The 25,442-nt window shown below is 49.8% G+C and overlaps 3 protein-coding genes and 1 non-coding gene across 4 annotated transcripts; 3 read left to right on the top strand and 1 right to left on the bottom strand.

Annotated features, from left to right (window-relative positions):
• Nucleotides 1-527: 527 nt before the first annotated feature.
• Nucleotides 528-8,585, top strand: KHDC4 (KH domain containing 4, pre-mRNA splicing factor). The gene is made up of 14 exons (XM_088535573.1): nt 528-571; nt 726-957; nt 1,613-1,741; nt 2,087-2,166; nt 2,264-2,316; nt 2,694-2,857; nt 3,191-3,402; nt 3,825-3,885; nt 4,566-4,623; nt 4,757-5,010; nt 5,408-5,563; nt 6,623-6,735; nt 7,134-7,225; nt 8,165-8,585. Exons 1-14 carry the CDS (start codon nt 528-530, stop codon nt 8,362-8,364), a joined length of 1,848 nt encoding a protein of 615 aa, XP_088391699.1. The 3' UTR covers nt 8,365-8,585.
• LOC148592183 (small Cajal body-specific RNA 4) lies at nt 2,965-3,093 on the top strand. The gene has a single exon (XR_015913960.1).
• A 1,358-nt stretch (nt 8,586-9,943) lies between the features above and the next one.
• Nucleotides 9,944-12,330, top strand: RIT1 (Ras like without CAAX 1). Its single transcript, XM_088535563.1, has 5 exons — nt 9,944-10,051; nt 10,188-10,244; nt 11,163-11,236; nt 11,359-11,550; nt 12,097-12,330. The coding sequence occupies exons 1-5, from the start codon at nt 9,952-9,954 to the stop codon at nt 12,325-12,327; spliced, it is 654 nt and encodes a 217-aa protein (XP_088391689.1). The 5' UTR covers nt 9,944-9,951; the 3' UTR covers nt 12,328-12,330.
• A 6,116-nt stretch (nt 12,331-18,446) lies between these two features.
• Nucleotides 18,447-25,155, bottom strand: SYT11 (synaptotagmin 11). Its single transcript, XM_088535554.1, has 4 exons — nt 25,000-25,155; nt 21,680-22,500; nt 20,078-20,198; nt 18,447-19,205 (listed from the first exon to the last, which is right to left on the bottom strand). The coding sequence occupies exons 1-4, from the start codon at nt 25,031-25,033 to the stop codon at nt 18,895-18,897; spliced, it is 1,287 nt and encodes a 428-aa protein (XP_088391680.1). The 5' UTR covers nt 25,034-25,155; the 3' UTR covers nt 18,447-18,894.
• Between the last annotated feature and the right edge of the window lie 287 nt (nt 25,156-25,442).

Raw genomic sequence — 25,442 nt, 5'->3', positions numbered from 1 at the left:
CCACGGTCATTCGCACACGCGCGTGCAGGGGCGCCCCAAGCGCAGCCGCGGGGGCTCGAGAGACACCCACGGGACACGGCGGCCCCTGGGGACAGCCCGGGGGCCTCGGGCGACACCTGGTGGCGCCGCGCGGGCCGTGTCCCCGGCGGGCGGGTTGCCATGTCCCTGTGCGGGGTGGCCGTGTCCCTATGGGGGGTCACGGTGCCCCCCGGGAGTGGCCGTGTCCCTGTGTCCCTATGGGGGGTCACCGTGTCCCTATGGGGGGTCACCGTGTCCCCGGGGCTGCGGTGTCGCCCCCGGCAGCGCCCGTGTCCCCGGGCCCGGTGCCGCTCCGGCCGCCGCCATGATGCCCGCCGTCACCCCGGCAACGCCAGAAGGGGCGTGCCGCAGCCCGCCCGGAAGTGGACGTGACGTCAGCGCCGCGCGCGCGCGCACCCGTCCCCGCGGCAACGGCCGGAAGGGGGCGGCCTGCGGCGCGCGCGCCGCGGTGGAAATGACGTCGGCGCTGCGCGGAGGCGGCCGCAGCCATGTCGGCGGGCGGCGCGGGGCAGCGCGAGGCGGCGGGCGGCGGGTGAGGGGCCGGGAACCGCGGGGGCCGGGATGGGACCGGGACCAGAGTGGGGTGGGGCAGGACGAGACCGGGGCGGGCACCGGGGCGGGCGGCGCGTGGGAGCCGCGCGGAGGCCCCGCGGGGCGGCGGGGCCTGAGGCCTTCCCGTTCCGCAGGCGCCGCAGCAAGTGGGACCAGCCCGGCCCGGCGCCCCCGTTCCTGCTGCCCGCGGCGGCGCCGCTGCCCGGCCGCCCCTTCCCGGGCGAGGGCGGCTCCGGCGCGGCGGGCGCCGAAGGCTCCGCCGCCCCCTCGGGGGCGCTGGACGCGGCCGCGGCGGTGGCGGCCAAGATCAACGCGATGCTCATGGCCAAGGGGAAGCTGAAGCCGGCGCCCAGCGGGGCCGACAAGGTGCGTGGAGCCGCGCGTCCGCGGCGGGACGGGGGAGGGCAGCCCCTCGCCTCGCTCGTCGGCGGGAGCAGCCGGGAAACGTTACCCGCAAAGCGCTGGAAACCGGGCAGGACGCGGTAAAACCCCCAAACGCTGCCCGGGCTGCGGGTCGTGCCCAGCCTGGCTGCTCCGCCGCGGGGCTTGGCCGAGCCGAGCTTTAGGAGGACCCTAAATCACCTGGAGGTGTCTCCTAAACGCTGTGCCCGGCCCAGCCCCTCCAGCGTTGAGCGAGGGTTGTCCCTGTGCCGGGAGCGGCAGCGCGGGGTTAAGCTCTAAGCCGAGGGGTCCTGAGGTCACGAGATAAAGCTGCTGCGTGCCAGGTCCTCCAGCACAAACCGCCCCGCTCTGCACGCTGATGGTGCTCCAGCGAGGTTCTGTCCCCTAAAAACTTAATTAGTTAAGAAAATAAGCCCTTGGCTTCCTAATGACATCTGCTTTGAAACGATAGCGCAGCTTCAGCCTTGAGCTGTTTGTTGTTCGTGTTTGTAGGCAGTGTGGGTTCAGCAGCTGAAAAGAGAGTAAAAAGGGATGGTCGCCTTTTGGACTAGCAGGGCCGCTGTGTTGCCTATTTACCCCAGTTTCTGCTAGCAGCTTTTTGCAATGGTCTTTTTGGAAGCTGCAGGCTCTGGGCAAGGGCCCGGCGACGAGTAAAAGCAAAGACGACCTCGTGGTGGCCGAGGTGGAGATCAACGACGTGCCGCTCACGTGCAGGAACCTGCTGACGCGGGGGCAGACGCAGGACGAGGTGGGTCCGAGCGCTGCGGGTGCCTCCTTGTGCAGAGCCGGGGCTGAGCTGAGCCCGGGGGCTCTCGAACTCTAAAAGTGCCCGTCCTGTTTCTGTTGCTGCTGCTTTAGTTCTCTCAAATTTGGGTTTTCGTGAATTTGTCCAATAACATTTCATTTGAGAGAGTAAACTAGGCTAACAGGTGTCTTTTGGTGGGCACTTCCGTTTTCTCATGTCTTTAGTATTGACCTACAGTCTTTTTGCATAAGGCCTTAACTTAAACCTTTTATTTATATGCATATATGTACATATATTTTCTTTTTTGTTCTTTTGCTGCTATTTTTCACTGGATTTTTGAAAAATTAGATAAGTCGGCTAAGTGGAGCAGCTGTCTCAACTCGAGGGAGATTCATGACTGCAGAAGAGAAAGCCAAAGTGGGACCTGGGTTTGTAACCTTCATGTTTTTCAAGGGGGTGCTGTGTTGCATCCATGGTTGGTTGTTCTCCATGTGTTTAACGGATGATTTGGGGTTTCCCTCCTAGAGATCGTCCTCTGTATCTTCATGTCCAGGGGCAGACACGGGAGCTGGTGGACCGTAAGTGTTTGGAGAGGTTTAAGTGTGGTAATCTGTGCTACTTGAAGTGGAGATCTCTGTAGGATCTGCTTGGCAGGCGTCTGAACTGTGTATCATAATTGTTTACTCTTGCTGGAGCCATGAACATGCTCTGGTCACTACTGTTGCTTTCAAAATTAGCTTGTCTTGATGGATGGAGTGGGGGGTGGAAGTGTTAGTAATTTTCCAGACAATCCGATTGAAAACCAATTTTTTTCCCATAATTAGACACCTGGAAATTTCCTGTATGTTTATAGTGAAGTGTATTTGTTTTTTTATAACAACTTCTTAGCAGTTTTAACAGTTTTAACAACTGTACTTCCTGGAAACATAAATGGATCTTATGTCCTGTCAACTAGGAGCCGTTAACAGAATTAAAGAGATAATCACTAACGGCGTGGTGAAAGCTGCCACGGGCTCCAGCCCCACGTTCAACGGGGCCACGGTTACCGTCTACCACCAGCCGGCCCCCATTGCTCAGCTCTCCCCAGCAGTTGGCCAAAAACCTCCGTTTCAGTCAGGGGTGAGTGATTTGCTGGAGACTTTCGCTAATTGCACGTACACTTCGCAGTGAATAAGTCCTATAATGTGCTGTTTTAATGCAAAAACCCTGCGTGTGTGCTGAGGGAAACTGGAGGACTAATAGGATGGAGTCTGAAGAGTGAGACTCGATCCATACTGGCCTCCTAAAGAGAAAGGATTGGGGAGAGCCGTCCTGCTTGCAGAAAAGTACAGGACTGACTGCACCATCCGACAGGAGTCGTTCTGCCTGCTGTAGAAATGAGTTGTTCTCTGGTGGAAGTGAAAATCCTGATTCGAGGAGTGAAATAACAATCTCATGCTGCAACTTTTACAGATGCATTACGTTCAGGACAAATTATTTGTTGGTCTGGAACATGCTGTACCCACATTTAATGTGAAAGAAAAGGTGGAAGGGCCTGGCTGCTCCTACCTGCAGCACATCCAGATTGAGACGGGGGCCAAGGTCTTTCTGCGGGGGAAAGGCTCGGGCTGCATAGAGCCAGCGTCGGGCAGAGAAGCCTTTGAACCCATGTACATCTATATCAGGTATGAGAGACTGGGAAACTTTCCTTTTAGCAGAGAACCTGAAAGTGATAAAGAAGGAAGGGATCGTGCTCACCAGCTGATTATAGCACCCTGCTTTGAGGGGGAAACACTGTAAAGCTGCCTTCTCCTTGGGCATGCAGGAATGTTGAGCTTTAGGAGAAAAATACCATTTGCATTGAGCAGTCAGTCGCTGTTCTGTGCATGTTTCAGTACTTGGGCAATCCTGAACTTTTATTTAGATAAATATTCTTCCCTTGCTTTAGTCATGCTAAAAGCTGCAGAGCCACTAGAGTGCTCTTGAGATGACTGGTCACCCCTTAAAGGGATGAGATCTGACAACAGGTTGCTCTTAAACAAAAGAGCTCTCAAATGTTGTGAAAACATTCATGCTTCTGAGTGCTTTTTTTCTTATATATCTTCAGCCACCCAAAGCCGGAAGGTCTGGCAGCTGCTAAAAAGCTGTGTGAGAATCTTCTACAAACTGTGAGTAGCTGTGTTGGACTGCTACAAATACAAGATATCAGAGCCTCTCTTATCATTAGTATGTCCCAGGGCTGTTATTTCTACGCTTACATGAATTAGTTGATTTCCTTGTATCTCTTTATTTGCTTTTAGCTCTAAACATTGTTCAGTTTCATGACCTCTTTTATTTTTCCCTGAGGAGATTGTTTTACTTAGCACAGAATTGTTACAAAATCTCTTACCCAGATGAAGAATTAATTTCTCAACTTTTGTTGTGTGAATGGGCTACCGCAAAACAGTAAAATCCTGTGAGATTGAGTGTTAGCCTTGGCACAGACTACATCATCCCTGTGGAAAATCTCTCAGCTCTTTAGATGCTTTGTGGTTTTGAGCAATTTGTCTTTACTCAAGCAATTGTTTTAGTGTTCTGTTCTCTCCAGTGATAAAACATCCTCTGCGTGTGGTGAAGTACCCTGCTGTATTGTATTTTATACAAATGTGTCACGGAAAACAAGACTAGGGGCTATATTCTGATTTTTTTTTTCTATATTGTATTACGTAGTGTACTACTGTGACTTTGGGTGTAGCGTATTCCACAGTCAAAGCCCTCTTTTACGATCAGTTTTATGGTAAGATGCCCTTTGCCTGCAAAAGCTCCATGTAGTAACAGCTGTTCATTTCTCTTTGACCCTCCTTTCTAGGTGCACGCCGAGTACTCTCGCTTCGTGAATCAGATAACCACTGCAGTCCCCATGGCAGGTGAGCGTTTAGCAGCGGCCAAGTCCTTGGAGCTGCCTTTTACCATTTTGCCTTTAACTGGGAAGGGTCCCAGCGCTCTGCGTTCGGGGATGGACGCGGTAGCGTCGCGGTGACCGCCCGCGTGTCCCCGCAGGCTTCGCGCCGCCCGCGGCGCTGGGCAGCGTGCCTTCCCAGCCGTCCTACTACCCCTCCAACGGCTACCAGTCCGGCTACCCCGTGGTGCCCCCTCCTCAGCAGCCCGTCCAGCCGCCGTACGGGGTGCCGGGCATGGTGCCGCCCGCGGTGCCCTTGGCTCCCGGCGTCCTCACCACGGTGCCCACCGGAGTTCCGCCTGTGCCCACGCAATATCCCATCTCTCAAGTGCAGCCTCCAGCCAGCACCGGCCAGGTAGTGCCGCAGAGGAGGGAGTTGTCAATGTGCTAAGCTGTTTCCTCGCTAGCAGTTAAATAATGTTGTGGGTCAGGAATTTAAGGGTGGGTGGGGAGCACACATAAATATTTTCACTGGTTATTGCTTTGCTCGTGCTTTTGTTATCAAAGAAACTAAACTGCTGTTACTGCTTCTTGTTTTTTCATAACTGTATATAACATGAAGGATACTTGGGGTGAGATCACTTGCATATAAAAAGTGTTATTGCTGTTATGTAGAAGCAGTGGGCTTGAATTTCAGGGTCTGCTTTGAGGTGGGAGTGCTCTATAGGCTAAATGTATATGCTGATCCTACGTCCGAATCTGTGTGTTGAATTGATACTCCTTTTTTCTTCTTCTGCACTTGTGCCTGCCAGACTCCGCTGAGTGCTCCTTTTCTGCCCGCTGCCCCCGTAAAAACCTCCCTGCCTGCTGGAACACAGCCCCAAGTGCAGCCCCCTTCCCAGGGCCAAAAGAGGCGCTTCACTGAGGAGCTCCCAGACGAGAGAGAGTCGGGACTGCTGGGATATCAGGTGGAATAAAATCAGCAATTTTACTTGCAACATCAAAATGGAACTTTGCTAGAGAGGCCATGAGTTTATTTTAAACAGATAGGCAAGATCTTTGGCAGTAACTGCTAAAAAGGCTGGCGATCCCACTCGAGTTGGAGTGGATGCGCTGTTCATGGGCTGCCTGCTTTCTCTAGCTGCATTTTTCTTCTTTTTCATGAAGATCAGCAGTCCCTTCAGACAGAGATGGCGATGGGGTGTCAATGGTTAGGTTAGGGGGTGGCTAGCGGGGGTGGTGGGGTTGGTGTGTGGGTCGTCTTAGTGGGCGTGTTGGGGAGGGGGAAGTGAAACGTGGTGATTCCCTCTAGACTTTTTAGATAGCCAAAGCTTTCGTATTATTTTTTAATATAAATAATGTTGAATTTTTGTGTATGAGTAAAAGGGAGTTTCTGCAAATGCTCTTTTGGTGGTTCCCCCCCCACCTTTTTTTTTTCTTTTTTTCTCTGCAGACTCCCCTTTGCCCGTGCCCCTGCCATACCTTCACCCTTCTAAATTGTCTATCTGGAATTGTACCAAACTGGCTTTAAGCCCATAGGCATAAGCCCTTAATTTAAATAAATAAAGCCTAGGGAAAACAAGTAGCTTCCTATGTGTAAGATGTGATACTAGTGTCTCAGCAGAGCTGAGAATCAGGGTAAACTATGGTCTACATACCATACAAAATTAGCTTAATTAGGAGGTAGTAAATTGGTCCCTGAACTAAGCAGCCAGCTGGGAAGATGGATTAGATTACGAGGTCTCTTCCATCTTGGCTGGAAACGTGCCTGAGCACGTTAGGCTCTGCAGTATTTGTAGGACAGAGCATTTTAAGACTGGCAATCAGTAGCTGCTTCCCTATCTTTAATGGGCAGCCTGAGGTTTTTTTGGTGGCTGTATATACAGTCAAAAAGAGCAACTGCTTAATCTGCTCTGTAGTTGGCGATATGCTCTGAAAAGTTGGGTTTTCCTATCGTTATCGTTAAGGAGCTGTAGCTTATGGTGTAGTTGTAGATTTGCTAATGCCGTGTGTTTTTCTGCTCATAGCATGGACCCATTCATATGACTAATTTAGGTACAGGCTTCTCCAGTCAGAGTGAAATCGATGGAACAGGATCGAAGCCAGCAAGTTCCTCAGGAAAGGAGAGAGAGAGGGACAGGTAAGTGGTGGAAGAACTAGGATCCGATGTGTGATTCTGTAGGAAAAACTTGTCTGAAAGATAAGAAGGGGGTGAAATAATAAGGGTGAAATATGAAACTTGTATTAGTACTCATTTGGGGAGCTCTCAAAACGCAGCTGTGGTTTTACAGCACCTGACCATAACAGGAAAAATCAGCCACAGAGCCAGTGATACATTTCCCAAATTCATTTATTTCATCCAAATTCATTCATTCCTCAACTAAGTACAATGAGAACATTTCAGAATTACCACCACTCTGCTAAGGGATTGAGTTGTTATTTTTCTTTGCACTGAAAAGCAATGGGGACTGAAAATAAAACTACTTCTGACTCTTTGCTCGCTTTGAAAATAATAAGTACTTGCATTGTTTTAAACAGGCAGTTGATGCCTCCACCAGCTTTTCCTGTCACTGGGATGAAATCGGAATCTGAAGAAAGAAATGGTGCGGGGTCCTTACTAGGCAACCACGGTGAGTGCAGTGAATAAACAAACATATATAGAAAAGTGAACTTGGCAAGTTTACCCTGATCTTTACATGCATTTAAACACATTGGTGATTTTTTCCTTTACAGTGCCCTTTTAAGTGAAAGGGAGGTCATATTCCACTGCTAAAAATCGTTTTAAGTTAATTGTGACTGTACACACCTGGTACTTCTCTTAAAACTTCAAGTGTTTTTAGGAAGGAGGAGGAGGCGATAAAGTGAAAGAACAAAGGCTGGGATTCTTGTCCCAGCTGAGGCCCAGAATCCCCTGGGATTGTTTTGTACCGCAGGTATCGGGTGGCTTCACGTCTCTAGAGGCCCTGAGGGCTGTGCGGGGGGTTCAGGTGTGCGTGTACAGGCAGGAGGGGGTCCCCCTTGTCCGCCAACAACAGGCGTGTGGCTGGGCTGCATCCGTCCAGAGGGCTTTCCTGCATCAGTAATCTGTAACGTGGGAAGACGTGATGGCCACGTTTCCTGGGAGCCGAGTAGTGCTTTCATGCTAGGTCTGCAGGCACATCACGTGTGTTTAACCTTAGTTTTTCTGCAGTATTGGTCCCAGAGATTGCTGCTCTTTAGGTTCTTTTGAACAAAATCTCTACTTTTCCTACATATTTATCTCTTTAGCGGTGAAATTGCCACCATTTAGACCCATTTGCTAACTTGACCTTTTTGTGTGTGTTTCTTTCTTCTTTCTCTGTTCTCTTACATGGTTCTGATGGATCACATGTGCTGTTGCTGGTGCTGTTTCGTGTGGCCTTCGACCTTGGATGACCATTGGCCTTGTGACCTCAAAATGGTGTCCAACTAACGATTTGCAATTAACATTTTTTTTAATTAACTTGTTTGGGGAAATTTTATCTCTTTTTTTCCCCCCTTTTTTTTTTTCTCTTGGGGTTTGGGTGGGTTGTTTTGTCTTCCCCTTCTAGATCATCAAGCTAAGAAGATGAAAACGTCAGAAAAAGGGTTTGGATTGGTGGCATATGCAGGAGATTCATCAGATGAAGAGGAGGAACATGGTGGTCATAAAAATGCAAGTACTTTTTCACAGGGATGGAGCTTGGGGTACCAGTACCCTTCTTCACAACAGCGAGCTAAACAACAGATGCCGTTTTGGATGGCACCATAAAGGCTACAGAACAATTTTCATACGTCTTTTTTTTTTCCTTTTTTCTTTTTTTTCCCCCCTCTAGCAATAATGCATGTATATTACACAATGGACTTTGCAAGTATGCATTGTTTTTACATTTGCAGAAGCTAAAGCTTCAATATTCCCTCTTGAAAGGGCTCCATTATTTTTAAAATTCTTATTTCTGCAGTGGATTTGTAAACTATGCGAAATACTTGAAATAAGACTTCGGAATGGGAAGTCCCTTGTAAAACAGGGGAATTATTATTAAAGAGAAACGAGGAAGCCCATCTTTCCCCATGCTTCCCACCTTTCCAGGATAACTTAAATGGAAAGAGCCGGCAAAGCCGACTTCCCTGTTCATCTGGTGTTCTTACTGCAATGTTTCTGCAGTCCCATTGAGCTAATGGTGACCAAGGATTCAATGTTTGGACTTTTGACAAAAGGATGTTCAGTAGTTCTAAAAAATTTTGGGATCACATTTCCTAAAATTCCTAATTTGTTTTTATTTTGCCTCCTGTAATCCAGCTTTTTTTTGTTCCTTAAAATGTGGATTTTTTTTTGTACTAACTCCTTAACTCCTGGTTTTAGCTAAATGTCTTGATGGGGGAAAATGCTTTATTTTATTTTATTTTTTTTCATCTTGTCCATAACTCCGAGGTGAACTCGGTCCCGTTATCCTTGGTACTCAACCTTTTCGAATTCTCCCCGTGTGCTTCATTCCGTTCGGCCGTGCGAAGGGCAGGACTTCCCGAGGTTCTCCCGAGGGTCTCTCTGTCTCCCTCTTGCTCCTAAATCTTTTGCTTCGTGATGGTTTAACAAAAACGGGAGACCCGGCGCTGCGGCCACGCGGGAGCCGCCCGCAGGAGCGCCGAGCCGACCCGTCGGATGCTCCCGGACGCCGCAGCCTCCCCGGGCCGCGCGGGCTCTCGCAGGACTCTTTCTTGGGGTTGTTTTGGGTGTTTTGGGGGTGGCAGGGGGGACGCGCGCGGGACGGTGGCGAGGCGCTGGCAGCACTTAGCACGGGACAGAATGAAGGGGAGGGCGCGCGGCTCGCTTGTAGAAACACCCCGACTTTCCTACGCGTTGTAAATAATTTAGAGCCATAATTTCATTATAAATAAATGTATAAAGATTCTGCTTCGGCCTATTATTTATTCTTGTTCCTCGAGGTGAGGGCGAAGATCGCTCTAGGATTCGCTCCCGGGATATTTTTTTTTTAAGTGAAAACAGTTATTTGCCCGCGCGTTGTTCGAGGGGCGGGGCCGTGAGGGGGCGGGGCCGAGGATGGGCGGGGCCCGGGGCTGAGGTGGGGCGGGGCTAAAGCTGAGGGGAGCGGGAGCAGCAGCCGCCGCCATTTTGGTTCGGCCGCCTCGGCTCCGAGCGGGGCCCGGAGCGGCGGCCCCGTTACCGGCGGCGGCTCCGTTCCCGGCGCCGCTTCCCGCCCCGGCGCCGCCGCTGCCGCGTGCGCGGGCGGCCGGGCCGATGCGGCGCGGAGGCGCCTGAGGGCCCCGCCGCGGCGGCGCGGGGCGGAGCCGCGCGCGGGGGGCGGCAGCCGCCGCTCTCTCCGGTTCGCGGGCGGCGGCCATGGAGGCCGCAGCGCGGCCGGGCGGCGGCGGCGGCGGCGCGGGGCCGCCCCGCGAGTACAAGCTGGTGATGCTGGGCGCCGGCGGCGTCGGCAAGAGCGGTGCGTGCGCGGGCGGCGCTGCCGGGCGGCCTCGGCCGCCTCCTCCGCGCCGCGTTTCCGCCGTGGCCGCGCGGCGAGCCCCGCGCTGAGGCCGGCGGTGCCGGCCGCGACTAAGAGTCTCCCCTTTGTGTTGCAGCCATGACCATGCAGTTCATCAGCCACCGCTTTCCCGAGGATCACGACCCCACCATCGGTGAGAACGGCCCCTGCCCCCCTCCTTCCTGAAGCCCTTGCAGCATCTGTTACCTTAAAGAGCTTAATTCTAGAGAGAGCCCTAAGGCTGCCCATAAGTTGAGCGCTCCAAGTACCCCAGCGTGCTAATTTAAGCAATTAGTCGCCCTGAGACTATGTGAAGATGGAGGGAGATAACCTGACAAAACTCTTTTGTGTTTACCCCATCCGTTATTGTTAAAATGTTAATGTTAAAATGTATTTTATTTAGAGCGTGTATTATCTCCCAAAATGAAGTCTCCAGAATGTCAATCAGTTCTCTGCGCTTCCTTGCCTTTGCGAGGCCAAAACGTGCTCCATGTTTGAGAACCTTCCAGTTGACTTGGAAGGGATGAAGATACCCAGCTGCTCGCTGTGGTGCTGCGTATCCTCTGTGACTTCTTTCTTCAGCATCTCTAAAAAAACCTTCACCAACAGTGACCCTTTCAAAGGAAAAGGGGGGAAAATAGCTCCCTTCCTGGCGAGAAGCAGCCCGTCCCCCGTGAGGGTTGGTTCAGAGGAGAGAAAATTGCCAAAAGAAATTAGCAGCTGGTGGTGGCTGTTGTAACCCCTGCTTGGATGTGGGGGGATTTTCTGGCTTGAGGAAAACGTAATGCTCCTACCTTGTGCTTTCCACAGAGGCTGCAAGATGGAATTTACAGGATGTTTCCGCTTGTCGGTCAGAAATAGCACATGGAATAGCTTTAGCCCGGGTGGGATGCTAAATCGTACTCAAGCAATTACATTTGAATTAGTTGCAATTGAAGATGGGGCTAATTTAGCACAGTACCGTTGCCAGACGAAGGGCTTTTTGTGCAATGGTCTCTTCCTGCGCTCATGACTAACGAGCAGTGCGGTCGTGTTCCCACTTTGTTCTTCCCTATGTGTCATGCGGTCGCAGAGGACGCCTATAAAATACGGATCCGCATTGACGACGAACCTGCAAATCTGGATATCTTGGACACTGCAGGACAGGTACGTGACTAACGAGGGATTGGGAGGGCTTTAGAGACAGCAGCGCTCGTGCCAAGAAACAGAGCCCCTGCAGCGATACGCTGGTGTTTTTATGCAATTCCAACGCGGTTGTCTGTTTTTAGGCAGAGTTTACGGCCATGCGAGACCAGTACATGAGGGCTGGCGAGGGTTTCATCATCTGCTACTCGATCACAGACCGCCGCAGCTTCCACGAGGTGCGGGAGTTCAAGCAGCTCATCTACCGTGTGCGCCGCACGGACGACACCCCCGTGGTCCTGGTGGGAAATAAATCGGACCTGACCCAGCTGCGACAGGTAAAGGGCACAAAAACACACTCACAAAAGAGGTGCTTTCCCCTTTCTTAAAGTTTGTGTGTTTGCTGTAGAGTAAACTTAGTAAAAGTATTCGTTGAATCTGTAAAGAAACAGTAGCTGCTCTCTGTGCTTCCAGCTGCCCTGGAAGGGAAAGTTCCAGACGTTGTGTTTGTACACCCGGAATGAGGTGAATTTTCAGTGTGGGTAGCAGGAAAGTTGCAGTAGTTATGGCAGGACACCCAAAATTAAGCAATCTCTAAATTAAGTTTCAAGGAAGTAATATTCTTTGAAGGGATGTTGTTTCATAAATGACGACAGTTGCTCTGTTTAGAGAATCTCTTAGAGATCGTTCTGTTTCTAGAGAAGTGATGAGCGAAGGAAAAAGCAAAATGGATTTATAGAGAAAGATGTAGAAATCGGTGGAAATGAGTCGTTCCGGAATGGGGACACTGCGTGCATGGTTATGGTTTAAGCAGGACAAGAAAAGGTAAAGAAATAAACTTAAGGGTTTTTTTGAATTCGACAAATACAACCCTTTTTTTTAAGGTCTCCAAAGAAGAAGGCTCTGCTCTAGCCCGAGAATTCACCTGCCCCTTTTTCGAGACGTCGGCTGCGTATCGCTACTACATCGACGACGTGTTCCACGCTCTCGTGCGAGAAATCCGCAGGAAAGAAAAGGAAGCAGTGATGGCCATGGAAAAGAAATCCAAGCCCAAAAGTAGTGTGTGGAAAAGACTAAAGTCGCCGTTCCGAAGGAAGAAGGATTCGGTCACTTGAGCAGCGAGGATTCTTCCGCAGAGTGACACAAAATCTGTGAGAAGCCATTTGTAACCAAAGCGGTTTAGGGACAGCCTTTTGGCAGGATGTTGTATGTCTGATGGGACCAAGGAGGGCGTAATAGCTCCCAGTTCCTTCTTTTTAAAATGGTATTCCCTTGATTTTGGATCTTTTTAACTCATGACGCAATGGAGATTTTACTTTTATTTGTTGTTTTTCTGACTGGATCCAACAAACGTCACTCCCGGGGTGTTGGTTACACCTGCGGAGGGGTTTGTGCCCATGCACTCCAGAGCGTTTGTCCTTGGTCACTGCATACTGGAAGTTGAATCGTTTAAAATAGCATTGAAGCCCTTCGCAGCGTAACTCAGTTCTCTTTTTTTTTCCTTTTCCTAGTCCTTTGCACAACAAATTTGGCTGCTTTTTGGAACAGTAACCCACATTGCGAGAGGCTGCTTGTCGAGGCCGTGCTGCAAAGTCGCTTACAGAGCCTGTGTCCTGGCCAAGAGCCTAGCGTAGAGGTCAGTGTAGAATTCTGGTGTTCTCATTGAACAGAATTTTTCCAAAAAAAGACAGAGTAAGTAACGTGGCACATCCCCATTCCTGCAGTTTATGTAGCCGGGCTTCTAAACGAGTCAGAAAACAGCAAGTTATGGTTCCTATGGCAGCTACAGCTTGGCAACAGTGCACCAATATCCAGTGTGTTCCTACTGTATGTAACGTTTCTCGTGCTGCCATAGCATGCGGGATGTGACGACGCTGTAGACGCTCTAGAAACCAGCTTTGAATTTTCTGACTCGCTTGTTAAAAGCAGAGCTGTAATAGTGTGGTGGCTTATTTATTTACATCGAATTTTAGCTTATTTCCTTAAAGGAGCCAGCATCACTGCTGGGTGCGAGTCTCTAGTATAGTCATTTCAGTTTGCTCCAGTAAGTCCTTTGTAAAGATGACTGAAATGGAGTATTGCAGATATTTGGCCCCAGAGCTAATATTATGAATTCCTGTAAGATTCTTCCAGTCGTAAGAGTAGAACTGAAGACAGTCCTGACAGATAGTCCCATCTCTGACCCTCCATGTATATATATATATATATATTTATATATGCAGTTCAGTCGGTGCACGTAGAGATTTTTCTTTATGCTGGTGACCAGTGGTTTGGGTTTTGAGGCAGCAGATCCTTTCTGCTTTGCAGTGATGCATCAACTCTAGAACTTCAGCCCAGAGCTGGGGCCCAAATGCAAAACGATCCCCTGCAGAGAGAGGCTCCTGACTGGGGTTTTCATTGAGCCTCCGAATCACAGGCAGCCCGGCCACGGTTGAAACAACCAAGATGAAGTGCCTGGAACGGTTCAGGTTAAGAGCTTAACTGGCTCTAAGTGTCATGTAGCTCTTGTTACGCACTCGGGTTCAAAATGAAGCTACTTCCATTCACGGGTCAAAGGATTGAGCAGGAGCAGCGAGGAGGGCACATGCATTAAACGCTGGGCTTCCTTGCTGAACTCTGGAGTGCTTAGGATGCCACTGGAAATCCTAAGCCTGGTGCTTCTAAGAATATTTTATTTCTGTAAGATGAAAAGCATTTTATAGCGAGACATTTCAGGGGGAGGGGGTATTGTTTTATGTACATTCGTACCTGAGCTAAATGCTTAAATTGGTTTCTGTTTCTCACTTCCAGAGCTGCACTGGTGATAATTTCACATTGAACAAGAGGTTAAGAATAATTGGGAACGTTTTTGCAGCATAAGGCCTCTTTTATAAGCAGCTGTGTGAGCAGGTGTGCACATCTGTTGTGCAGTTACTCACGTAGAACCGAAAGCCCTACCCATTTTCATTCTATAACTTAGCTAAAAATCCTAGGAAAACTTACAAATTTTGAGCAGAAAGAAGGGACAACAACTAACAGACTGCTCTAAAAGCATGGCTGGTTAGGTCATTCCAAAAACCACTCCAGCTTTCTGGAAATGTTAAACAGAGACCAGATTATGGTAAATTTTCCCCGTGCTTTTCCTGGATATGTTATTTTAACACATTATGTTGGTGAATTGCCGACGTCAGAAGTGTTCAGGTAATGAGGAGAGGTAACCTGCCAGCAGCACGGAAGCTGCATGGCACTAATATTTATTATTTTCACCTTTAAATAACTGGTATCTGTGCCTTACATTATTCCTTGGATGCAATTAAGTGTTTACTGATGCCCTTTGTGAGCCTCTTGCTTACAGAATTCTTAGAACAGCAGCAAGCACTTTTTTACGCAGTGTTATTGAAGAAGAGTTTTATTTTTGTCATATATGAATTTGTATGCAGAATTATTGTTTTATTTGACACAATATAGAATTTTTAATACAACTCTTTGCCTTTGGTGTTTTAATCCTTGGTGCCCAGCACGAGGGTAGGAAGCCTTTCAGCTGGAGAGCGCCGGAGGAGGACGCTTCCTGGTACGTGCGCAGCTTTTTCTGGAAAACACTTATCCAAAGGGATCGTTAAGTCGTTTCTTTGGGTTGTGGGCAGCGCGCTGGCAAGCCCGGATTCCTCCTTCCCTGTCCCCTGCAGTGTCTGGAATTGGAACGCTTCCCGCGCGCCGGCTGAGGTCATTCCCTGCAGGGCGGCTGCGCGGGAATCGCAGCCGAGGCGCAAAATCCGCGAAGACGCTAGAGGGCACAAGGAATGAGCAGCGGGAATTCCCTTGGAAGGCTTTAATCCTCCAAATGCTGCCCTGCTGATGCTCAGCCCAAGTCATAGGGGTAACCTGAATGCCTTATGAGGAGGGAAACCTTAGAAATAGCGAGAACAAAGAAAAAGAAAGTAGTATAAAAAAAGAGAGATCCCAAGAGCTGCCTGTGTTTTACCAGTAACGCTCTTATGGGGGTCTGAGTAAACTCAGAGGAAGAATCACTAAGGAAGTGATTGAGCTACAGCCAAGGAGGGTGTTTGTCCGAGTGTTCGTCCTTGTGTACGCGAAAGAAATAGCTCTGAGTTTTAATGGATAAACTATAAGAAATGGAAAAAATTCCAAATTTGCTGAGAACTAAATCCACTCAAACTTGAGGAATGCTTGCCTTCCCGCTGCCCCCTCTTCTTTCCTCCTTCCCTGGCCTCTCTTTGTACTTTCATGGCATTCTAAGTGCTGAAGGACTAATTCAAATGGTTGTTGGTTAGTCGCGTTTTTAAATGTTGGCAGCAAGAACAGTGTGACCATTGGATGCCTTTTATTTGTCTCAAAACAGCGGAGGGGCTTTTTGAGTGACTCAAGATTCGTAGCTGGCAATTAAGAGACTTCATAAATGCGAGCTCCTTCACAGGTACACTCCTGCCAGCAATTTTTTTTCCCTTTTAAGGCATTTTTAACACATTTAGGGTTCAGGAGGCTGATGGAGCTGTTGCTAACTCTGCTGTTTCAAGGGAAGTGCCAAGGAGCCCTGACCCGGGGAGGCTGTGATGGAATACATCACATTGCCATGGCAACAGGCGTCTTGCTGGTGTGTTGAATTAGGAGGGGTAGAAGCTGTCAGAGGAGGAAGAGCCTAATTGTGCTGCTGAACATGACAAAAATCCTTTCAACTCGCGTGGAATCAGTATCCGGACACAGAGAAGGTGGGAAGAGAGTGTGGAACTTTCATGCTCTCCTTAAAACCCTTTTGCTATTCCCATTTTATTTTCCTTCTCATGTGCCTGCGTTCTGGTGTGTTCCAGCTCAGGCTGGGGCTCCTTTAGGTTGGAGACCTGGCGTTCACGTGCAGGGGTGTTTAGGCACCCAAAACACCTTTGAGTCTCAGGCTGTTGTTACACAGAAGCCATCCAGGAGGGAAGTGTGGAATGCGGGAGGTGCTGGGAGCCCGCTCTGCCGTGTGCCGCTTTCCAAAGGCCCGTGGCCCTGGAATGCTGCTCCGCGCCCGGGGAGCTGCGGAAGAGCCGACCGGGCGGCCGGCGCGGAGCGACGCGGCCAGAAACGGCCCTGAAGACACTGCACGGGGTTGAGTTTTGCCTCCCGGTCCAGGGATGCTTCTGGACCCCCAGTAATGGAGCGTCTCCCCTCAGGGACAGCCAGTGCTGCTCCTGCAAATTCCTCCCATTGCCGCTTTTCCCGCCCGTCCAATGTCATCTTTGTCTGCGGCGCGTTCAGCCGGAGGCAGCGCGTGCCGGGCTCCACGGCTTGCAGGGACACGCAAAGCGGGACAGCGGTTGAGTGGCAGCAGCGTATTTCAACTGCCCAGGTTTTGTTGTGCCCCTTTGTGTCTTTGAGATTCGTGTGCTCCTTTTTGGGACCTTCAGCCACAACAGAAATGCACAGTTCTTTAGAAACAAACCCTTAAAACATCTTCAGTATAGTTACACATTCAGTGTTGCCTAAAGTCAAACATGGCACAGGCAGCAGCTATTTAAAGTGATTTAATTTTTATTTTCACGCTCAATGTGCGTTAACAAATTCAACATACAAGGTAGCATTACATAGTGTAGGTTAGCATACAGCATTATGCAGTTTCACACATTTTGAGTTAGTTTTTTTGCCTTTTTCTTTTTTTTCACACAAAGTTGTAACTGTCCAAGTTAATTTTACAATAGAAGACACAAGGTAAAGAGTAACCACATCTGGGAGATTTTACAGTGAGTCCGCTGTCACTTACTGTCCATTTTACATTTAAAAACAAAAAAAAAACTGCACATGTTCAGTTTCCCGTTACTCCAGAAGTGATGGAATGACTCACGTCTGCCCAATAGCCTAAGTCTATTTACCCTGAGCACGTTTCCTTGATAAGAAGTTCATCTTTCCTTTTAAACTAAAGGAATCTTAAGGAGACCATCTAGGCTTAAGCATACTTTTCACACTGAAGGAAAAAGGGAACTTGTTGTGTTTTTTTTTTTAGCACGTTCCGAACGTTCGGAGCGGTGTGGGAAAACGCGGTTCTGAGGGCAACGCGGTGCCGGTTCCTAAACTGCAGCAACGAGACCGCGGAGCGCAAAACCCAGGATCGAAACAAATGATTCCCGTTTCCAAGGGGGAATTTGCTCTCCGCTCCGTGGCTGAGAACTTGCCAAACAGAATTTCTTCGGAAGAGATGCCCAAATGTTCCTAAGTGCTGACTGTTTGCGTGGAGAGCCCTCCCAGCAGCAGCTGCTTTACATTGTGGTTGGAGAAAAAACCGAGTGAGACTTGCTCAATTAGTCTAGTTTCATTAGTAAGAAGGTGGAAAGGATCTTTTTCTTTTTTCCAACAGGGCTCTAAAATTCAGTAGTCAGGTCCTGTAAATAGTTAAATGATCTTAAAAATCTGCAGTTATAATACATTATTTACAGTCCCCAGGACACAGAGCTGCCTGCCTGGAAGCAGCTGAAGGTGCACTGGAAACTTGCAGGATCCCACGCGCCTCTGCAAGCTCAGTTCTGCTTTCAATTCCCATTGTAGTGCTCAAAAATAATCTGAATTTCTACAGCTTGTCGTAACTCTTTACGCTCAGCTTGCCAACAACGTTTATAATTAGTTATTTGCTGCCATGTATCATCCTTATATCTTTTCTGGTTTTAATGTAATAAGCACCCAAGTGAAATCACTTGCCAAGATATTACTGTCTTCTACAAAAAAAAAAAAAGTCCTTAGGTTAGTGTTTTAATCACAAGATCTAATGCAACTACTTCCAAACCTCACCTTGTGTTTGCAGAACTCCACGAACTTCTGTTCAAAACTAGTGACTATCCAGGGTTAATAGCCTGAAGTGCTACAGGTCACGTCAGCAGGGGGATTTTCTACATTTCAAAGGTGACAGTAAGCACGTTGGCATTCGCAAAAGTCAGATCCACTATTTAAGAGCTAGCTCAAGAGTTTCCTTTACAATTAATGACATATGGTGATTTTTTATTTCCTCGGGCCCTTTGTGCACAGGCAGGGTTAAACAGGGCATCACGGAGGCCTCGAGGGAGAGATGCCTGGGCTAACTTCCAGGTGGTGAAAGCAAAGAGATCAGGTTGGCAGTGGTTTAATTTAGATGCAAATCTTTTATGTTTTGACTCAATAGCTCCACAAGTGTGTTGCAAATGGAAATATTTTAGTAGCAGATTATGAAATTATTTTTGTCTTTGACAAGAGGAACCATTTTCCCCTTTTGTATTTTCCTTTTGTTCTCGTGCAGAAATCTAGACCATCCTTGTATGGAAACGCAGTTGGTAACTCCCAAACCAGCAAAGAAAAGAACTGCAAGAATCAATGGGCAGGCAAACTAGCAAGAAACTAGAGGTTAAACAGCAGAATTCATAAACCTTGGAAGAAGCCTAATAAAGAGAGGCCAATTTTGGTGAATACCAGCAAAGACAGTTCGGCACAAACACAACTTCCATAGTGACAGATAATTGTATTAAAATCTGCAACTTGATATTGGTAGTTATACTAATTTCAGTTTGTATTAGGCATGCAATAGCGTGATTACACCGTTATATATATTCGTGGTTTCTTTTTAACTGAACGCTCTTTAGAATTTTAGTGCCCTGCAAAAATCACATCACTAGAGAACCAATGAGCTGCTTGTTAGGAAAGTTTCTACAGCTAGAACAAGGCTGGCGTCTGTCCTACGGGCTGTTCTAGTACTCGCTCAGGCTGTGCCACTTGGTGACCGCTTTCCGCGGGCTGTCACACACCTCTCGCCAGTGCTCCACGCCGGCCGCGGTGACGCTGTGCGCGCCCAGGATCAGCCGGCCCACCACCTCGTTTTTCGTGGTGCGGTCGAAGTCGATGACGAGGAACTCGATGCTGATGTCGGGAAGGAGCTCGGCGGGAATGTCGTAGATGAAGGACTCGTTGAAGACGGGGTTCAAAGTGCACTTCTTCACGTGAGTCTTCTTTTTTGCTATACGCTTTCTCCCGTAATAGACGTTCACCTTAACGTAGGGATCTGCCGGGGAGGAGAGACACAAACTAATAACACAGCCCAGCGATGCGCCAGGGAATTCCAGGCTTCTGCCACCTGAACTGGACTGCACAGGGCTGAGCTACCCCTTGGGCCACCCCAGTGCGGGGTTTGCTTGGTTGCTGCAAAGCAACCGATGCTTTTACACAAGTATCCAGCACTGCAAGGGCTCTGCCAGCGTTGGGCAGGGGCTGGGGAGAACAGCAGCTGCCTGTGAACGCTGCTAATTAATCCGTGTAGGCCCCAGTGTGTAGGTCCTTAATGAGACTTGCCCCAATCAGTTCCATTTTCCCTGTTGTCCGTGACAAGAAATGTTTTCACCCTCTTTCAGGAACTAGCTCCACGTTCTTTATCCATCTAAAATAATGATCTTATACATAATAACACAGAATACAGTACACACAGTTTTCCCCAAAGAAGCATGGAAATGCATGGAACTTGGAAAATGCCATCTTTGTAAAGCAAACTGGGTGATGCCACCCTAATACAATCGCTGGTATCACAGTGTGGATGAGCTGGTCTCGCTTGTACAATCATCTGCTGCTTTGTAATCGGTTTGGTCACTTGTAGTGATCCACCAGCCTTAGAAATGTGAGGAAAAGGGAAAATAGGCAACAAGCACACATCTGATAAGAGAAGATCTCAAAGGGAAGCCCTGGTGACTGAGGTCGTCTCTCCAGCACCGTTTCCCACCGGACTGCACACGGCTTTGCCCTGGGACACCCTTCCCACCCAACAATGAACAGCAGCGGCTCTTTGTGCAGCGCATCTTCCCTGCTCGCCCTGACCCAGCCTGGATTCGCAGCCCTGCTCCGATATTCTGTGCCCTGCTTGGGGCTCGGGTAAATAGCTTCTACCTGAGAGGCCGGTGATGTCCATCTTTGGCAAGTGTCTGGCTTTCAGCACCACCACAGTCATTCTCTGCGCCACGGGCTGGTAGGACAGGGAGACCTGCAGCTCTCCTCTGCTAATGCACTTCTGTGGGAGCAGCAGACACAACCCGTGAGGACGCGCGATCCCGCGATCCGAGCGCGCGCAGGCCGGGATGCTGGTGAGGCTGCATTTGCTGCCGGGACAGCCCAGGTATCTGCGGGAAGCAGCCCCGAGTGAGGCAGGAAAAACTATTTCCAGCCTTGCTGATGTCTGTGTATTCCGATGTAATTCCAGACAGTTACCTTCCGTGAGCTCGTCTTTCAGTATGGGGAATGTCTGCTAGGATATTTACCTTTCCTGGCCTGAATCAGGGCACAGAGAAACTGCATTTTAGAAGTGGTTTCTGATCCACATTGGAACCTTCCTATCACACTGAAAACCATGGTCAGGAGAAGCTGTGTTGCCACTGTGAAACCATGCAGATTTTCAAGACGCTGCTGACACCAAGGTAAATGCTATTTTTGATTACTCATAAATGTTACATAATTTGGATCCTTGAGCAAAGCTAATTTTTACCATGAGCTTTTTCTCTTTTTGTAATGTGGAAAATAAACCAGAGACTTGCTGGCAGTTAGGTAGCCTGTGGGTTTTGAATTAGCACCAGGTTGGGATGTCATGGCCTGGTGCCACGTGCTTTGTTGCAAAAAAAAGGCCATTTCCATGAGCTTTGCTCTCTCTCAGCAGCTGCTCACCGAGTCCAGCATGGATTTTAGCAGCTCGTTCCTGTCCTAAGGCATTAACGCAGCCCCAGGGGACATTTTGTGAGGAAAAGGAACAAGCATGAACAGGAGGATGACAGAAGAAGGGAGACTGAACAGGAAAAAGGTAGCGTGATTACGTGATACCATCATAATAGCCTGGAAATGAATGCCAGAAGCAGTGACAAAATCTAGGAATGCAGAAAATCCTGCATTATAATTTACACTGGGTAGCCTTTAAATAATTTAAAAATAAGCTAAGTGCTACATACAGTAGAAAAAACCTTTTAACTATAATGCATCTACTCTAGGGCATAACAAATATTTTATAGAGCCTGGCAACAATTTGCAACAGGTTAGAGCAAGAAGTGAGGCTGAATGCTATTTCCTATTGAACCTGGAAGACAGGTAGCAAAAATGGCCTGAAATAGTCAAGATGACTCTGTCTCTGAGATGTCTTTGCAAAGCAGGATATGCCCCCTGTATAAAAGGGCCCCCTTGTCTCAGCAAGGAAGGAGGCACTTTGCTGCACCAGCGCTCTCGCCCGGAGATGGAGATTTTGCCTTTTTCTTGCCATCTCATCATTGTAACATGCAGTATTTCTGTGACTCCACATTTACTGCATGTGTCAAGCCTCTACAAACCCCAGTGCAGAGAACAGTGCAGAATACAGCCATATATTACTGTTAATCTGCATCTGGCGGGGGAAAATGAGTAATATGACTAAGGATTTGCAGCATTCCTGCCTGTTAGACACTGCGTGTCCTGGGTCAGGATACCCGGGATCAAACATACCGCGCGCGGTGCCCGCGGCGCGCCGTTCCCTACCTGAATGTTCCTCTTGAGGATCTCCCTGGTGAGCTGGACCTTCCCCGTGCTGGGATCCACCCCGGCGAGGGGCACCATGACCTCGCCGATGACGTCGTCGCGGGAGAAGCGGTCGAAGCTCAGCACGAGGAAGTGCAGCACCAGGTCCTGCAGCTGGCTGTAGGGGATCCCGTAGAACGTGAAGGTTTCGTCGAACACCGGCTCCAGGGTCTTGCGCAGCACGCGGGTCTTCACGCGGTGCCTCTTATCGGGCAGAATTGTCATCTTGATGTAGGGGTCGGAGCTCTGGGTGTGCTCGTCCATCACGGGCAGCCCGTGCGCCTCCTGGATGGTGACCACCAGGGCCTTTTTGGGGAAGTTGTAGTCCACGGAGAAAGTCAGCTCGCCCAACATGACATCGTCCCCCGGAGAAGACGGCGAGGAGGTTTTACTCCCTCCTGGAGTGAGGCTTTGATCCGGGCTTAGTTCATCTCCGTAATCTACCTTTATGGGGAGCTGATCAACGTGGGGGGCCGCGTTGGGCCCAGCGGGGGTCTTATCCGAGCCTATTAAACCAGATTCAGCAGCATCCACCAGGTTTCCCCTTCCCGGCTCCTTGGGAGTGCCGCTCTTGTCCCTGCGGATTCGGTTGATTTTCTTCTTGTTGCTCAAGGTCTCTGGATAGATGCTGATGCCTTTCAACATGTGAATAAATTTGTACGGGGGAGTTTTGTGCTTTTTTTCTGCTTGCTGATGACAGCATGTCCACACAAAAACCGTCACCGAGACAGACACCACAAGGACAGTAGCACCGATGAGGCCTGCCACGACTGGAGAGACATCTGCAAAGAAGACAACGCAGTCAGGAACGAGCTCGGACCTTTGCACCTGTGTCCGGGCAGCACCTGGGACAGCTGCAGAGAGAGGACTTACAGCATTAACATGACCCCAATTCAATCATCTTGGCAGCAAAGTTTCACAGGAATACGAAAATGAAATCCTTTCATGTATGTTTGGCTACGTGGAGGACATGTTGTGCTCCCCACACAGGCTTGGGCTGCGTTTCCTTGCCAAGGGTTTCAAGCCTTTGCTTGCCCTAACTTGCCAAATCCAACTGAGGTGTTGCAAGGGCAAGCAGTCCCTCCATGCAGGAGGGCTCTTCCAGATCCTGCTCAGGAACGCTACGCAATCCTGTTTTAATTACAGGGAACAGTAAATTTGCACGCACCACTTCTTAGATTCGGGAATTATCCTTTATTAATTAACAATTAAAAATCACTGTGGCCTAAAAATAGGGGGATTGTTTTGTCCTACCCCCTTAAAACAGCAATTAGACCTCGGAGGGAAAACATCAGAGAGGGTGGCCAAAAATGAGGAAAGGGCAGGCAGGTTGTGAGATGTGAGCAGTGTAATGATGATGATGATGATGGTGATGATATTGGCATTATTATGGTATTGCTGCTTTCATAACAACAGCTAAGAACAAACAGGATAAATGGCAAGCTTGTCTGATTTAGGTATTTTCATTCTGTATCACAAACAGGAGCAAAAATCTTCCATCTCATACTTGAAACTATTCAGAGCGTTTCAGTTCTGTGTTTTCTCTGGCTATTATTCCTTGAGGCTAATAGGAAAGAGCAAGATTAACAGATTATCCTCTGAATGTTTGATAGGCTGGATGAGAACTCTGATTTTTGAAAGACTAATATGTGTCCCTTGTGCAAAAGCAGCAAAACCGCTTTGGGTTAGACAGCAGCCTTCCTAGAGGGAAGCTGGCTGGAATCTATCCAGACTTTCACATGGATAAATCCACCTTGGGCCCCACTGCAAGTAGAGCCAGGCATGAGAATAACCAACGCCAGGAGTATTCATAACAACTTCAACGAAACACTTCGAGATCTAGCTTTATTTTGTTATTTAATGCTCCCTTTTGAAATGAGGCAAATGGTCTTCAGCACAATATGGACAGAGGGCTGTAATTCAGCGCCATACGGATATCACAGGCTTCAGAGCAGGTGCCAAAAAAGGGGCAAATGCGGATGCTCCCCTCCTTTCTTGCGCCGATCTCAGCCTGGTTGGTGCTTTGTTTTTAATTCTGTCTTCACAGCCTCTTGCACTATCATTTTATGCAGATCTGACAGACAACTTGTAGAAGAAGCAACCAGCAGCCACACTGGAAAGCAACAAATAATGGCTTCTACCATTTTTCTTCCATTAAAATATCCCATCACTTTTAAGTTTTTAAACTCGGCTTTTGGTAATGCCTTGTGGCTGAAACTAAATGACATGACAAAATAACTTTGTGCTTTGAGGTTGCCTCCACTGGCTTCATCCCATGGAAGAAGCATTGAAAAAAAATCCCTCCCTATCCCGTTTACCGTTGCTGGTCACGACACCCCTCTTTTCCTGGCTTTATATCATTATCCCAATTGGTGAGTGATCCGGTTTCCATCGGTCCTTACGGCTGCAAACTAAAGCGTCGCTCGGTTCAGGTTTCCGCAGCTTTGTGCGTGGAGAAGCAATTGGAATATCGCAGGTTTTGGAGCCTTGTGAGGTGTCTAAATACCTGTGTAATGCCCAGCTCAAGAGTAACGTAAGGAAGCCAGAAGAGCTGCTGCTTTCTGAAGCATCCTTTGATGTTTCCTTAGGAAGAAGCAATCGGGTTAGGCTGTTTTAAGCGGCATCATGGCCTATTCTGTCTCCTCCCTCCAAAAGAAAAGGGTAGAACCAAGCTTTATTTTTTAGTTCAAACTTCTTAGATGAAGTCCTGCTGGTGATGCTTCCATTTCATTGAAAAACACACACAAAAAACAACCTTTTGGGGGGATACAGAATCAATATTTTGACCAATGAAGCATCCCTGGGACGCTGCTGTTAATACAGATGCTCTCGCGTCAGGCTGTAATGGCTCCTGGTTACCAAAAGTTAAATTAAGGGAGGCTCTTGGATCCCTGGAAAGGCGCAAGATGTAGAACAGGAATGTAAAGCACGAGCAGGCAGCGCTGGGCGCTAAATAAACCACGCAGGATGGTGGATTACAGCCAAGCGCAAGGGAAATGCGGCGGGGGACGCGCTTCGAGCGCGGGGCCCGGAGGGAAGGTCGGCCCCGAGCCGGAGGGAGCCCGAGGGCTGTAAAAACCCGCAGAACATCGGGGGGATCCGAAGGGGAAAGGAGGCCCGAAGAGCCGCCCCGCAGCCCCGTTATCCCCCCGCGGGCCCCGGGGGAGGCGCGAACAAAAGGCCGGGGCGCGGCGGGGCCGCCGCAGCCATCGCGCCCTGCGGCAGCGGCGGGGCCCGGGGCCGGGCGGCGGCCGCGGACGGCGGGGCCCGGCCGCACTCACCGAAGCTGGGGCGGACGCTGGCGATCTCGGCCATGGCGGGGCCCGGCGCGATGCGGCGGCGAGGCGCCCCGGCGGCGGCGGCGGCGGCGGCGGCAGCAGCGGGGCCCCCCCAGCCCGCCGCCCTCGGGATGCTCCGGGATGCAGGAGCTGCCGACTGGCGCGAGGCAGCGCCCGCCCCGCCCGCACGCGCCGCCCCGCCGCCCGCCCCGCCCCGCCGTGACTCGGCAAGTGCCGCCGGCCGCGGCCATGCGGCGGGGCCGGGCGGCGCGGCGGCCCCGCGGGGTAGCGCTGGGCGCGGGGGGGGGGCTCCCCGTTAGGGCGGGCGGGGGGCGAAGACACCGGGATGGCGGCGGGGGGGGGGGGGGTGCGATCACCGGGGAGGGCGGGGGGGGGGGGGGAGCGGGGCGCCGCGCGCCAAGATGGCGGCGCCGCGCGGTGATGGC

Source organism: Tinamus guttatus, unplaced genomic scaffold (genome assembly GCF_059628265.1).
Source record: "Tinamus guttatus ecotype Peru unplaced genomic scaffold, ASM5962826v1 Tinamus_guttatus_pri_ptg000629l, whole genome shotgun sequence".
NCBI classification, from domain to species: Eukaryota; Metazoa; Chordata; class Aves; order Tinamiformes; family Tinamidae; genus Tinamus; species Tinamus guttatus.
Note: the sequence above shows the minus strand (reverse complement) of the source record. Positions and strands in the feature narration are given on the sequence as shown.

Excerpts from the sequence above, each read along its gene's own strand:
- KHDC4 (XM_088535573.1), top strand. The coding sequence starts at position 528 with ATGTCGGCGGGCGGCGCGGGGCAGCGCGAGGCGGCGGGCGGCGG. Across the intron at positions 1,742-2,086 it reads GGGGGCAGACGCAGGACGAG|ATAAGTCGGCTAAGTGGAGC; the intron begins GTGGGTCCGAGC and ends TTGAAAAATTAG. Across the intron at positions 6,736-7,133 it reads AAGGAGAGAGAGAGGGACAG|GCAGTTGATGCCTCCACCAG; the intron begins GTAAGTGGTGGA and ends TGTTTTAAACAG.
- RIT1 (XM_088535563.1), top strand. The coding sequence starts at position 9,952 with ATGGAGGCCGCAGCGCGGCCGGGCGGCGGCGGCGGCGGCGCGGGGCCG. Across the intron at positions 10,245-11,162 it reads GGATCACGACCCCACCATCG|AGGACGCCTATAAAATACGG; the intron begins GTGAGAACGGCC and ends ATGCGGTCGCAG. Across the intron at positions 11,551-12,096 it reads ACCTGACCCAGCTGCGACAG|GTCTCCAAAGAAGAAGGCTC; the intron begins GTAAAGGGCACA and ends CTTTTTTTTAAG.
- SYT11 (XM_088535554.1), bottom strand. The coding sequence starts at position 25,033 with ATGGCCGAGATCGCCAGCGTCCGCCCCAGCTTCG. Across the intron at positions 22,501-24,999 it reads CAGCGTCCGCCCCAGCTTCG|ATGTCTCTCCAGTCGTGGCA; the intron begins GTGAGTGCGGCC and ends TCTTCTTTGCAG. Across the intron at positions 19,206-20,077 it reads GGACATCACCGGCCTCTCAG|ATCCCTACGTTAAGGTGAAC; the intron begins GTAGAAGCTATT and ends CCTCCCCGGCAG.